This window comes from Mytilus galloprovincialis, chromosome 1, assembly GCF_965363235.1.
Source record: "Mytilus galloprovincialis chromosome 1, xbMytGall1.hap1.1, whole genome shotgun sequence".
Taxonomy (NCBI): Eukaryota; Metazoa; Mollusca; class Bivalvia; order Mytilida; family Mytilidae; genus Mytilus; species Mytilus galloprovincialis.
Genome location: NC_134838.1, coordinates 101,113,530 through 101,129,619, shown reverse-complemented (window position 1 = coordinate 101,129,619; position 16,090 = coordinate 101,113,530). Strand labels below are relative to the sequence as shown.

General features: G+C 30.8%; 1 protein-coding gene across 1 annotated transcript in view; it reads left to right on the top strand.

Annotated features, from left to right (window-relative positions):
- The first annotated feature begins 262 nt into the window (after window positions 1-262).
- Window positions 263-16,090, top strand: part of LOC143047364 (nardilysin-like) — a 39,378-nt gene continuing 23,550 nt past the window's right edge. The window contains exons 1-13 of the mRNA XM_076220403.1: window positions 263-422; window positions 5,871-6,069; window positions 7,008-7,089; window positions 7,467-7,567; window positions 8,095-8,221; window positions 10,961-11,056; window positions 11,905-12,027; window positions 12,260-12,317; window positions 12,875-12,908; window positions 13,322-13,361; window positions 13,763-13,910; window positions 14,308-14,428; window positions 14,951-15,067. Of these exons, the coding sequence (XP_076076518.1) occupies window positions 349-422; window positions 5,871-6,069; window positions 7,008-7,089; window positions 7,467-7,567; window positions 8,095-8,221; window positions 10,961-11,056; window positions 11,905-12,027; window positions 12,260-12,317; window positions 12,875-12,908; window positions 13,322-13,361; window positions 13,763-13,910; window positions 14,308-14,428; window positions 14,951-15,067 (1,320 nt within the window). The 5' untranslated portion in view covers window positions 263-348. The remainder of the gene's footprint in view (window positions 423-5,870; window positions 6,070-7,007; window positions 7,090-7,466; window positions 7,568-8,094; window positions 8,222-10,960; window positions 11,057-11,904; window positions 12,028-12,259; window positions 12,318-12,874; window positions 12,909-13,321; window positions 13,362-13,762; window positions 13,911-14,307; window positions 14,429-14,950; window positions 15,068-16,090) is intronic.

Sequence of the window (16,090 nt, the reverse complement as noted above, 5' to 3'; positions counted from 1 at the left end):
TCAAGTGATAACATTTGTGCAGGAATTTTTTTCTTTAAAATGAACTACAAATTAATCAAAATCCTTTAAAGAGTTTTGTTAAAAATAATTTCAATATAAAAAGGATCAAGACTAAAATCAGCTATAAAGAACAAATGCTTAGTAACAAAAAAAAGTAGTTGTAAAAAAAGAAAATGAACACGTTAGTGTCTCAAAAATCTACTCACTTTAAACGTTTACTATACCGTTATACGTACTTACAACTCAAGCATAAAAAGTACATTGAAGAAGAAAAAAGTCAACAAATCTGTTCAACGTGTTCATGGTGTTCGACAAAGATTTGAAGAGATGCTATAACTAACTGATAAAATGACTGCAGATAATAAAAGAATTAGAATGTCAAATTGCATAACACAATCAGAAAATGATGACAGAAAGTATAGGTAAATTAATATGAAGCAGGCTTTACCTGTGAAAAGGGGACGATGTATGAATTATTTTTTTAAATTCAAACATATTTTCACTTTAAAATCTGTTAAAAAAGAAACGGAAAAACCGTAATGTTTCCGATTTTGGTTCTGTTGTGAGGGATTTTAGTTGTTACGTAATTTAAGTTATTCAATGTAAACAAAGAATCGCTATCAATACACCTTATCGCTATTTAGTCCATTCCGGGAAAAACAGTCATTTATACAACTTCCTGTTTGGGGTCACCGGCCGAAAAATGGAGGTCATCAGTAGTAGCTGAGGGAGAATAAACTTTAGAAAGTGATCATCAAGAAACTTTGATATAGTATGATCCACTTTTTTCGAAATTAAAATTGAAGTAAAAAAATATTTTGTTTAAAGTATTTACGGTAGTTTAAACAGGTCTCATTAAAAAGTATCATGCATGGTGAATTGTTTAAACAGGGTCCCAGATAGCTTCAACTGGATGAAAAAGTTGTGTAATTTTAGAACTTATCCGGAATGGAATAAATAGCGATTAGGTGTATATCATCAGGTAACGTTTTTTTCATATTGTAATGGTGGTTGGTTTTACCTAAAAAATTATTCATATCATAACCCACTTTGTGATTTATATAGCTTCTAAACTGCTGTACTGGCTGTAGTTAGCTATCAGGTTACCGGGCCTACCGCTCTTCTTCCGGTAGGAACGGCCTGTGCCGTTCTGATGTCTTGTGACATCAGACTAGGAAGTTTTGCGTTAGTTCTACACATACGAACTGAATGAGAAAAGACAAACACTGAACATCACCTTCTTCAGGTTGATATTTTTATTGATACTACGTTTACAACCACCATTATGTCTCATTTCGTCAATTTTAAACATTTAAAGTATTGTATTTAGCCACCCGAGAGCATCCTGTCCTATACTCAGTAGTTTACTTTAATAACACTTAAATACAGTATATGACTCCTGTAGCAACTCTACATTTTTATTAAACCTCCTTGATTACTTGTCAGGTATGGTCTTCGGAATGTTTAATATGTACATGTATGCATGGTATGTATTGAGCGATCCCTTGTATTCCAGTGTTCCTGAGCTAATTTTGTTCCTAACGTCTTTCCATAGTTTTTATGTTTGAACGAGCGTCCTCCAGCATCAAGGCCGTAGCTAGGGTCTTTCAAATAGTGACGCAAGATCCCAAGAAAAAAAATTGGCAAGGGGTCTGGGGGCTGCACAAGGGCAAAATCCTGCTATCTGGGCGTTTCCTGGGCCTATATTAGTGATATCGATCATATGGGTTTCATGTGCCATAAAAGTGATAAAACATTTTTTTTCTTGAGGGGGGGGAGATATGGTTACTTATGTGTAAAATGAATAACTTGGAACCTCTTTATCTGGTAAATTATAAATGTGGTGCTGCTTACAAATGCGCGGTTATGTTCATTTTTATGTCATATGTAGATATTATCAGCGATTATGGCAAATAGAAAAACTGTCAGAGAAAAAAGATAAATAAAATAAAGACAAGACTTGTGGTCATTAAACTGTTTCTTCCAAAAATCAAAATTTCACACATTTATAAGGGCCTATATTTCATTTAAGTGAAATCTTCTAGTCAAATGTCAGCTTTCCAATCCATCTGTGTCCAGTTCTATCGAATATCCTCCAATGAAACATCCTTGTCCCTGTGAGTGTGAAGCATTGCCAGTCCACAAAGGCGTTCCTCACTCATTGTGGACCTTTCCCACGTCTTCAGTCTACGAAGTCCTAAAAAGGATCTTTCACAACAAAGGCTGGTGACAGGCATTGTCGCCAGTAAATCCGTCTGATATTTGGATAAAAGTCTTGATGTGCCTGTTTCAAAGAAGATTTGAGTGTACCTGGTAATTTGGCCTTCGGGGTGTCAGAAAATTTAATCTTTCACTTTGTTTACTTCTTGTTCCAATGTATTCACATCTAGCACATCCGGGGAATAAACTTGAAACGTCTTGTATGGTATCATTAAGATTTGCCAATTTTGATGGAACCAAGTTTTGGCCTAACATCATCTGACGTTCGTCATGTGGAAAACATCTCTCCATCTCGGTACAAACATGGTCTAAGAACGCAAAGTAGATACATGTAGTTGTCCTCCACGTCTATTATAATTAGTTTTAGTCATTGCTCATTATTTGGATATATAAAGGGTTTTTTTTAAACATCAATACCATACTTTTTTTTTTTAGTGAGGCAAATGCCTCACTTGCCTCAATGGATGCTACGGCCTTGAGCATCTATTGTTTTCATCAGTGTAAATTGTTGTACTTTTTGTATGTATCCTAGTTCAATAAAATAAAGTTATCCTTTCAATGTTAACAGTTTTTATTTGCTCACTGTTAAAAGTATGTAACATTATAACATTTGTAAAACTATATAAATAAACAGTTGCGTTCAAGTGTACTGAATCATAAATCCTTAAATACATATTTGTGGTGTCCGACGTGGTGGGAGACAGCTTACTGTACAAAAGACGGCTAATTAAAGATCATTAATCTTCATTATGTTATCCTAATTCTCACCTATAGGTTATTATTGCTTTATTTGTTTGTTCAAGGTTTGAACTTGCCACCAGCAAAACTTAAGGCTATCTGCCATTGCTGAGTGCTCGCGCGTTTATATACTAAATTGTAATTGTCACGTGACATACTAATCCAATGGAAACTTGTCCTTTCCAGGAAGCCGGAACTATAAAAATTTCAGATAATGAAAAACATAATATACATATCATCTTAAGTTGTCCGAACATTGTCCCTATACCATGTATACATAAAATATCAAAACAAAGCTATAGCATGTAAAATATCGATAAAGAAGCTTGAAATAAACAATCGGACACTACTGCGCTCGCATTGATTTAGCAGATGATACGCGTTAGTACATAATAAGTAAATAACATACAACATAGTTCATTTCAACCATCTAAATATTTACAATATATTTGTGTCCGTCAGGGTATACTTATAAAATATCTTATCTGTGGTATCAAAAATACAATATAAGATCAATTGTCCAGGGGACGAATTGGTATTTAAAGATATAAAAACACATGTTTCGGTCCCCACAAAATGGCAGATGACAAAGTCTCCGTAAATAAACAATGGCAGTCGAAGAATTTTCCTATGTATATCAGGCATATCAGACATTTAAATATGAATATTTGGTTACAAGAAATGATCCTTAATACAGGAATTACATGATATATAGCATGAAGAAGGTAAGCCATGAGTAATTACTTACATTCCCTGCCGTAACACTTGTACAACAAAATGTAAACAAATGAAAAATTCATTTCACTTCCAGTGTTTTACACATTAACAATTTGATTAACTTAATAATTATCATCATCATCTTGAACCTATGTACAAACGTGTACTAGAAATTTATATCATAGCTGATGAAATGCTTCCCCCTTTATATTTGGTAAAAACTAAAATTTTGACTTGTGACCATAGTTATAAGTATAGTGGATTACTGCCACAATTGTAAAAAATCATTATAAAATATTTGTCAATCTTGCCACAAATTAAGTATTTACTTATAAATTACACCGCACAATTAAATACCTATTTGTTTTTATGTAACATTTACCAGTACCTTACAGTATTATTATTCATTGTAAATTGTGCTTAAATTATTTGGCTGATATTAAATCTATATTATTAGTAACTTATTCTGTTTTCTAATATTCTGTGAACTCGTGAAATCTCATTCACGTTACAATATCAAAGAATTATTAAAAATGAAATTGGTAAATGTGTTCCTTCCTATATTTTACTAGACTGATAAATATATATTTTACTCAAAGTCTCATGCAAACGAGACCGGAAAAACGAAGTAGATTTATGCACAAAAAATCTGAAAATAAAAAAGTTAACGTTTTTGAGTTCATTAGTAGAATGAAAATTTGGGGATTTTTCCCCCCCGATTTAAAAAGATTTTTTTAAAAAGATTTTTCCACCGTATTGGGGACTTTGTCCCCTTATAATGCACTTTATAGAAGGTTAGATGGATATCTGTTAGTGTCACTGTTACCAGGTTACATTTATGTAACTTATAATTTAACCCTCTTGCTGCTGGTAGTTTTTCAATGTTGCATTTCGTGTGCCTGAAAATACGACAGCTCGATGTCTGTGTCCTCACATGCCCAACAAAGACGACATTCCATATATGATCATGTCACGCCCTATTGAACTGACAGACTGTGTCATTTAGGAATCTGGATTCATTGAAGAAAAACATTACACTGTTTCAACTTCAGACTTTTATTTGAATGAGATTCAGCAATAATGAGAAGGGTATCAGGTCTGTTCCTGCCCAATACACTTTTGCACCCTTAGTACACATTGCCCCCTAGGTCGATTCTCACCCTACATTGTACACGATGCACCTAATTTTAATTCATATATATATATACTTTTTTACTTTTTTGGTCTTTTGGAAAATGTTGTTTGTGCTGTATTTAGACCCTTCTACAACGAAATTTGTTTTACATACACACATATAAAAATTGCGTGTCATAGGTTTGAACGTAGTTTTCAATTTAGACTTGTCTTATATGTATATAAAAAAAAGCATTTATTAATTATTCTTATAAACTTTCACAGCTTGTTTAGTTCATACAGATTGTTGCTATTCATTAGACCTTGAAATTTTAAGTTATTTGGTCTGTTTACAAAATGATTCTTTAGTAGCATTTGTCTACTTTTTTCTATTGCTTAACATTCAAACATTTAATGGAACTCATGGCCAATAACAACAGAATTACACAAAGTAAGAATACGATTTTCTCTCTGAATATTTTTCCATCTACCAATTTCAATAGGAATTTTTGTGTTCAAAGTTCTAAATCTACAAAAAGAAGCAATACTTTTGTCTTCTAAAATATCAAAGTAGGTTTTGAAATTTATACTATTTTTTGAATTTAGGATTCTTGTTTTAACTTGCTTTGAGTATTTAGCTTGGTATGAGTAAAATATTGAAGATTTTAGATGAAAAACACGACCAATAATTGATTTTAACAGTTTGGTCCCTTTGATCTCATTTTATTGAGAAAAAAAGATTTTTTTATAGCAATACACTAATCAAACCATGATTAACATGATTAAGATTTATTCAACAAATAATAAAAACCCAAGAATCTCACTTGATTTTTAAACAATGAAAAAATAAAATTGATAGCAAAATCTACACAAAACATGATAAACTTTTAAAGATTTATTCAACATTAAAAACAACAACATCAAGACTCAAAATCTCACTTTATTTAGAAACAACTAAAAAAAATGAATAGCAAAACACTTACTAAACTTGATTAAAAGTTATGAATGTGGTGTTCTATACACATGTGTGTTATGTGGTTGAAGAAGAATCATTATACATGTACATTTGCTTTATATTTTAGATACATTTCTCTTGATAATGGATTAAGGGTATTATTGATATCTGATCTAAAAGAAGGGGAGAGTGTAGTTGATGAGGATGTAGAATCTGAAGAGGAATCAGAAGAGGAAGAGGTGGGGGATGATGAAATGGAAATGGATGAACACTCAGATGAAGAGGTGGATGAAAATATTGCCAATTCACAGCAGATTGAGAGAAAGGTATATATTTAAGCATAGTCTAACACAAACAGATAGACAGTCACACATATTTAGGCTTGGTTCAAGATGAATGGAGAAAATGTTATTAAAAATTATCTACAGCAAGCTGATACATTATAGACGCATATTAGAACTTCATTGAGGATAAACAGAGAAAGTTAGCTAACAATGTAGTCTCATGCAGAGCAGACAGAAAGAAACTTGTACAAATTATAGCACAATAACAATATTTCATTGATCTGAGATGTTTTGATTTTTTATGCCCCACCTACGATAGTAGAGGGGCATTATGTTTTCTGGTCTGTGCCTCCGTTCGTCCGTCCGCTTCAGGTTAAAGTTTTTGGTCAAGGTAGTTTTTGAAGAAGTTGAAGTCCAATCAACTTGAAACTTAGTACACTTGTTCCCCATGATATGATCTTTCTAATTTTAATGCCGAATTATAGTTTTGACCCCAATTTCATGGTCCACTGAACATAGAAAATGATAGTGCGAAGTTCAGGTTAAAGTTTTTGGTCAAGGTAGTTTTTGATGAAGTTAAAGTTACATCAACTTGAAACTTAGTACACATGTTCCCTATGATATGATCTTTCTAATTTTAATTCCAAATTAAAGTTTTTACCCCAATTTCAGGGTCCACTGAACATAGAAAATGATAGTGCGAGTGGGGCATTCGTGTACTATGGACACATTCTTGTTATAACTGTTAAAGTATTGCTTATTTTTGTGTTTTTTTTTTAAATTTGATAATTTAAGAGAACCTATAAAAACTGTACTCTTCAAAAACTGAATTTATTATACAATATATAAATATTATCAAGATTATGTTATTCTAAAGAAACAAAATGTCTGTGAATTGATTTGATAAGATTTTCAGTTAGTTTACGTTACATGTACCGGTACATATATAACTAATAAATATTTGTTTATTATATTTATAGTCAGCTGCAGCTTTGTGTATTGGAGTTGGAAGTTTCTGTAACCCAGACAACATTCCAGGATTTGCCCATTTTCTTGAACATAGTAAGTTTGTAAAACAAGAAGTTTTTAATAAAATATTAATATAATTGTTTTCTTTATTACAAAAAAATATTGTGAAGGAATCTGAAAAAGTCTTTTCGGACAACATAACAAATATTGATTAGATTGCTGTCTTATCTATATACCAGGCAGATTTATTTTTGTAACCATATAAAGACAAAAGGATAAACAACAATTTGGTTGTATAAGGAATGATAGTTTACATGCAACAACATTTACTATGTTACTTCAGTATTAGACAAATATTAGGATCTGACAGATATCATTTAATTATGATTTTATTTTAAGAGATTGTTAAAATAACTCTAATAATACAGCAGACAAGACATTTAAGTGTGTCAACAATTGTTATATTTCAGTGGTATTCATGGGAAGCAGTAAATACCCAGGAGAAAATGAACTGGATGACTATATCAGTACACGTGGTGGAGACACAAATGCATGGACAGATACAGAAAAGGTTAAATTAATTATCAGTATAAATGATTTAAAGTATACAGTACTATAAACTTGGGTTAATGGTTATACCCAATTTTTGCTCATTATATACAAGGATATCTGACAAATTGTAAATTTCATGAATTTTTCACAGTCTCATGAATGTAATTATGTTGACTAAAAATTACTCATGATTGATGAAACTCATATGTGATCTGTGACTCCATTCTACCATATATCAGCTCTTTAGCTCTTTATCATTTTATTTACAAGAAGTATAGACAATAACTGAGAAAAGTTTGCAAGTTATTGTAATGAAATAAGGAAAAAAATGCTTTAAGGATGATGGCTTTCAAATTCAATTGACTTAGTGAATTCTGAGAAGAAGATATTCGTTGAAGGTTTAGATGAGACATGTGTGTAAAATCTTGTGATGATAAAAACTTAAAGTTTTTTAAAAATTGAATGAAAAATATAAAATGAATGTTGTCAACTCTTGAATTGTTTTGATGATTTCTATATTCATACTGGTATATACTTTTATTTTAGACCTGTTTTTACTTTGGAGTAGAACAGAAGTACTTTTACAGAGCATTAGACAGATTTGCTAATTTTTTTATCAGCCCACTGTTTAAGGAAGATGCAGTTGATAGAGAAATAGAAGCTGTTGACAGTGGTATGTAGAAGCTGTTGACAGTGGTATGTAGAAGCTGTTGAATTACAATTGTTACATGAACTTTATGAAATAATATACATTAAGGTAGCACAATACAAAGATTTTTCATCCCCAATCAGACATCTTTAAACTGATGTAATTCCACTCATCTTTCTTTAAATTTTATAAATGAGGTACCAAAAGAAAGAAGAAGGATTAATCTTGTGTGATAATTTCATTATGACATAATTATTACATCATTAATTGTTATGTAATTAGTTGCCATATTGTGATGTCTATACTTGAATGAATTTAGCTTCTTTGTTATTCATAGCATCCCAAAATATTTTATAGATTCTTGCACAACACAGTTTGACCTCCAAAACTGTGTCTCAGATTTTTCCTATTGTATTTCATTCTCTCATAAATCTTCAATGAAGTTTGCAACATCAATTCATAAGAGATCACTAAATTAAATTGGGTATAAAATTTCTTCTATTGATGTTTTTGGAAATCTGAGACACAGTTTTGGAGGTCAAGCTGTGTTGTACAAGAATATATAAAATATTTTGGAATGCTATGAAGAACAAAGAAGCTAAATTCATTCAAGTGTGGACATCACAATATAGCAACTAATTACATAATAATTAATTATGTAATAATTATGTCATAATGAAATTATTACGATTTGAAAGTTTAATCTTTCTTCTTTCTTTTGGTACCTCATTTAATTAATATAAAGAAGAATGAAATGAATTACATCAGTTTAAAGTGGTCTGATTGGGAGTGACAAAATCTTTGTATTGTGCTACCTTAAGACGAATAAGTTTTGTAGTTTTAAAAAGTTTACTTCAAATTTTTCCCTGAAAATATTTTAAGTATGATGGGAATAAGGTCAGACTTACAATGTAAAATTGTGTTTGTAAGGTTGAATAGTTGATGTCTTGTATATTATTGCTGTACAGAAACACAATTTTTCTCAATAATATCCACTCAAAGTTACCATACAAGCACATAGCTTATTTCAATAAGTTAGTTTTTCAATACTAACTCTATTTTTGTCGAGCCTGCAACTTTTGTTGCAGAAAGCTCGACATAGGGATAGTGATCCGGCGGCGGCGTTAGCTCACTTCTTACAAGCTTTATATTTTAGAAGGTGGAAGACTTGGATGCTTCATACTTTGTATATAGATGCTTCATGTTACGAAGTTTCCGTCAGTCACATGTCCAATGTCCTTGACCTCATTTTCATGGTTCAGTGACCACTTGAAAAAAAAGTTCAAATTTTTTGTAATGTTGAATTCTCTCTTATTATAAGTAATAGGATAACTATATTTGATATGTGCGTACCTTGCAAGGTCCTCGTGTCTGTCAGACAGTTTTCACTTGACCTCGACCTCATTTCATGGATCAGTGAACAAGGTTAAGTTTTGGTGGTCAAGTCAATATCTCAGATACTATAAGCAATAGGGCTAGTATATTCGGTGTAAAGAAGGACTTTAAGGTGTACATGTCCAACTGGCAGGTGTCATCTGACCTTGACCTCATTTTCATGGTTCAGTGGTTATAGTTAAATTTTTGTGTTTTGGTCTGTTTTTCTCATACCATATGCAATAGGTCTACTATATTTGTTGTATGGAATGATTGTTAAGTGTACATGTCTAGCGGGCAGATGTCATGTGACCTTGACGTCATTTTCATGGTTCAGTGGTCAAAGTTAAGTTTTTGAGTTTTGGTCTTTTTATCTAATGCTATATGCCATAGGTCAACTATATTTGGTGTATGGAAATATTTTATGATCTTTATGTCAGTCGAGCAGGTTTTATTTAACCGTGACCTCATTTTCACGGTTCATTGCACAGTGTTAAGTTTTTGTGTTTTGGTCTATTTTTCTTAAACTATAAGTAATGTGTCAACTATATATGTTGTATAGAAGCATTGTTAGCTGTACCTGTCTGCCTGGCATGGTTCATCTGACCTGGACCTCTTTTTCAAGGTTCATTGGTCTTTGTTTAGTTATCTTGGTTAATGTTAAGTTTATGTGACAGTTGTAATAAAGCTTAGCTTTATACTTAGGACTATCAACATAATATCAATGATTAGTATAGAAGGCGAGACATTTCAGCGTGTGCACTCTTGTTTAGATTACAATTGAATATTAGTCATTCTCCATTTAGAATACTAGGACTAGTAATCTATGCTTACTTCTTTTTATAATTTAATTTCTGATGTAACATGTCTTCTGATTGGCTGACATTATTTTGTTATGAGCCCATAGACATAATTTAGTCATGTGACCGTGACGTCATCAACGTTTTTTCATGGTTTTCTACGGTTTAAAATGGAATTTAGAATAAAATTATAAGAAATGACTGTAATATTTTTTCTGTCTATTCGAAATAACATAAAAAATGTGGTGCACACTGTTAAATAACCCGCTACGCGACAGAAAAAATATTACAGTCATTCCTTAAATAAATTAAACAATGGAAGTACAAAGTACAATGATTATTGATGATTTAAATCGTTAACCTCTCATCTAGGTTTGCATTACAAGAAACCACAGCTTCTTGTCTTTTAGTTATATGAATATAAAGTCCAAATCTGAGTCCACACCTCAAATTATTGAAAATAGGTAAATGGTTTCACTCTTATCACGGTTTATAATAATATTATTTAGCCTTTCCTTTGAAATATAATTGAAGCTTTGTTTGTGTAGCTTTACAGAACTTATGTATATACTGATATTTTTTGTATTAGAGTTTCAGATGAACTTAACAGATGATGACTCCAGAGCAAGTCAGCTGTTTTCACTCTTAGCCAGAGAAAATCATGTCATGAGAATGTTTATGATAGGTAAAAAATTCACAATTTGATAATTTCATTCTTATATTTTTCGTCATATCATTGGTGAGGATCATGGCAACCAAAAGGTTTATAATGTATAAAACCAATTCATGATGTCACAAATATGTATTCCTGCATATCTATGATTACAATTATTCTAATATTAATAACATCCACAAAACTAAATTTAATAATTATGTAGATATCATTTTATATTTATGTTCAAGTGATGCTTGTATTTTTGCAAACACCCTATGCACATCTCTTTTATGCATATCTACTTTTAACAGTCTTGAGATAATTCAAAGTATACAATTATGCAGTTAAAAAAAATTAACTATACCAGCATTTTTATGTCATAAATCAGTTTAAAGGATTGAAAATGACCTGTCTATATTTTCCTGTAACAGAGAATAATGATCTGGGAACCTTTAGAACAAGTAAAGGTTATAAATAACACCTATATGAGAGGTTAACAACAGCAGATTCTAGGGGTAACAATCTGCTCTGCCACCCTCACATTGTTGCGTTATTTAATTTATTATACTGAAATTTCTATCCTTGTCTTTTCAATTTTAAATTTAAGAGTAAAGTTATTGATGTTATTCATTGTATTTTGAATTAAAGATCTTTTGATTAATCTGCACAAGAGGGTGGCATAAAAAAATATCTCCTCCTGAGACAGGAAATAGAGTAATATGTTTCCCTCATAATAACAAATCAAAATCTGGCATTTTAAGGTGAACTATAATAAAGTGTATCAGTTCATAACACAAAATTCCTACATGCGCTTGACAAAACCCTAGTCATTAGAATAGCTTGTAGTAGACTGAACTTACATTGTCCTTTTTTCTCAGGTAATGCTGAAACATTACGTGATACTCCAAAGAAACAAGGACTGAACATTTACAGTAAACTTAGAGACTTCTACAAGAGGTTGTACTCTGCACATTACATGACATTAGCTGTTTACTCTAAAGGTATAATATCTATTCTAAATTGTCTTTATATTTTTTCTTAATTTTTTTCATTTTAAATATTTATTATAGTTTTTCTCATAAGATTTTTATTTATGTTTTTAAAGTCTTCAATATAAAGTCTTGGTGTTAAATGTTAAAAAAAATCTGGAGCAATTCTACATCTATTCATTATTTTCCTTTGCCGGAATAAATACCGGTATTTTAACACAACTAATTATTCAAATTTTTCCAGATACCTTAGACAAGATGGAAACACATGTGAAGGATATATTCTCATCAGTACCTAATAAGTAAGTAATCAGTAAACAAAAAATATAGGAAAATGAAGTATGATAATTATGGAAAAGATATATAAAAATAAATTAATGGCAATTGAATGAGAGAAGACAAAATAGTTCTGCTCAAAGAATAATATTGTAAGATTTTTTAATTTGTAAGAAACAGATGATGAATTTTAATGTTTACTCAATGAAAGTTGTAGTAGGCGACAATTAAATGTTTTAATTTTCTACCAGTGGCTGCAATGATGATGTTGAAAATTACAATTATCTTGATATCTTATTCGTACTATTACCTCTTTGAAGCCAATTTTGTATAGCAGATGTTGACCTTGAAACTCCTTGTCCATCAGTTAGTATTACTATCTGACTGTGACTTTATGTTTTTACTTCAGACGTTAAGTGTAGATTTCAAGATGAGATTTGCTCCTTGTGTCTTAATGTTTAGTTATCTTTACCCAGTAAAAGAATTGAAATGTTGGATCACTTTTAAAACACACTCCAGTGAGTGTTTTCTCACTTATTCATGAAGAGAAAAAAAATCTATATTTGTTTTATGTATTTTCCAGTAATTTTCCGAGGCCAGTTTTTGACAGTCAAAAGGTAGGTTTTTATTAATCAAGTCAAAAATTTGTTTTATAAAAGAAGAGCATTTAATTAACTATTGTACTTGTTAAAAAGAAATACTCATTTGGGTTGAATATACAATGCTTGCAATACAGAAACTTAGTCTGTCATACTTAAGAAAGATACATGGAATTGAACTGCAAGACTTCAAACTCTGAAGTAAACAATGGCTAATGAGATGTTGGGGTATATGATCATGCTACTGCACCCTGATAATATATTAAAATTAGAAAATACATCTATAAGTCAACTTACCATTTTCAACAATTGACATGTTATACTATATACTGTATCTAAAATTAAACGGAGTCTAGACAAGTTTATAGACTTCCTAAGACCTGCCATATAACTTCTGATTTGCATGATCTTTGACTGTTTTCTTCTTACAGGATCCTTTCCCTGATGTTTCTTTTCACAAAATTATAAAAGGTAAGAGATATTCATATTTAACCTGTAGCATTGAAAAAGCTTATAAAAAACCTTTGCCTTTTGACATTTTTTAAACAAAGTATATTTAACATTTTACATGATAACATATGATGCATCATAGTGGTTTTTCACATTAATCATATAGGTTGTTGAAAAAATAATTTTGAAAATGATGTGAAAGAATGTGAGTCAAATACTGTTTTTTTTTATGCTCTATTGAAATATGTTTTTATTTCCTTTTATCATTTTGCATAACAAAAAAAAAAATAAAGCAAACTTATACAATGTTACCAAACTTAAAATTGATACGTTATATTTGTTCCTTTCTTTTTTGTCTTTTTTAATCTTCTTTTAATCTTAGATCACTTAATTTACCTTTTATATATTGTCTTATGTTATAGTTTTACCTGTGAACAATATACATAAGCTGTGGGTCTCATGGGCCTGTCCTCCTGTTGGTGATCTGTATAAGACTAAACCACTTGATATCCTAGATGCCTTAATTACTCATGAAGGAAAAGGCAGCATTTTATCACTCCTTAAGAAGAAGTAAGTTTGAAATTTTGTTTTTAAGTTTCTTAACATATTCATGAATTATCATTTTAATATGGGTTCATATAGATTTATTTCTTCAAAGGGTCAAGGAGTCCTAAATAACATTTTGGACATAATTGAATGATAGAACAACCTGAAAATGGAAAAATAAATGTTTTAAGAGGCCAACAAACAGTATCCAAATAAATGCAAATATACACTCTTATAACACACAAAAAATGTTGAATGTCTTCGTTTGACAGAACTTCATTTAAACTATCTAACTTGTTGTTTATTTCCAGTTACAATGTCTGGAATAATTTAAGTTCATGAGTCCTTTGATTGATTTTTGTGCCTTTTTTATGAAAGATTATTCTTGATGTTTTTCATTAACACATTATTTTTGTTGCAGAACATGGGCAGTAGGAATGACAGGAAACATATCATTTGATGGTTTTGATTTCAACTCAACATGGAGCTGGTTTCTATTTTCCATCAAACTGACACCTGAAGGATTCAAACATTACAGAGAAGTATGGAATTAATTGTGATACCTTTAACTTGCAGTTTAAAACAATTTATGAAACTTTTTCTACGTAATTTTTAAACTGACATATGACTTTTTCAGACATATATCAGGTCCATTAATAAATATGAGTATGATAAAAAAAAATTGAGATATAAAAATGAATTCAGAAAACCCATAGAATGAAATGATCAGCATATATGTTATAATTTATGCATCGAAAACTGATTCCAAGATTTCCCTTTATCAGGAATGTTCAAACCCATATAGTAAAGGTCAGGGATGTATAAAAACTGTTAAACATAGAAAGGCTATCAGGTGTATTAAATGAGGGTACCTAAACAATAGCAAAATTCAGGTCATTTTTTGCGTGAAGTGGTTGGAACCTTAGTTTCTTCAGAATTTATTAGTATATCCAAGGGGGATTGCATGTATTTAATGAACTTGTTAAATGCCAAAGAAGTAAAAAAAACTTTTTAATGAACTTAATTATTAACATGAAACAATATTTGACTAAATTGTTTTACAGGTTCTGGTGATTGTATTTGAATACCTTCGTATGCTGAGAGAAAATTTTAAAAGCATGACATCTTTTTATGAAGAACAAAAACTGATTGCTAAAACAAACTTCAGGTGGAGAGAAAAGGTATTAATTTAGTGTTATTTACATTTAAACTAACTTTTATCAGACTTGAAGTTGATTTTTTTTGGGCTGATGGAAGATATCGCATTGCTGTGCATTTTGCATCCAGTCTGCATTATAAACTTAACTGATAAATCTTTTTCTCTGACACCATTTTGGAAATCGGTTTTTATGTATCCTGTATAAGTATAACTGATGTTTCTATCTAGCTACCAATATGTTCACTTTCACAAAAACTTGAAAATAGGATAAACTCTTATTTTGATACTTGTAATTTTTAAGCAGAGGTTTAAATGCCTTTGAAATGACTGCCTTTGCTATAGATAGACATTAAAAGATATATAGAAATATCTTGATTCAATGACTGATATGGCTTAATTGAACTAGTTATTGCTAGAATTCATGATCAGATATCATCATACTGGCTTCTAATTGGATCAAAGTTGCAGAACATTTTTTTTTATAAAGGACCTTATGAGACAGTTATTGAAAAAATCCTTTGAAACAATTTGAAAAGAACAAATGTGTTTTGTTAAAATATTTATTGGATGAAATACCTTTCACTTTAGGTAATTTTTTCATGTGATAAGTATGCATAGATGACAGGTTAAATACACCTTACCTTCTAACATCAAGATTAAGACTATGTAACCTCTAGAATTGCATCAAAATTTTTCTGATAAAGCCAGCCTCACAATTCCAACCTGTTTTTGGAAAGTTTGCTATAGCTTGCTATAGCTTGCTATAGCTACTTTCCATAGGCGTCTGCCTCAACTTCCAGTGAGACAGACTATCGCAATGTTCTGCTCCAAGATAATGTAGTACTAGTGTTCGAATTCTGGTTCTTGGATATTTTGAGTTGCTACTCTTTTGAAAAGATTACAGCTTGAATAAAAAAGGAATAAATGTTTACCGACAATTCAGATGAATTTAACTTCATTTTGCAAATAAGTATCACAAAACTACTTTGCGGATCGGCCATTGGCTGAAGAAAATCAAAAGAAATCTACGCGAGGCAGCGTTTCA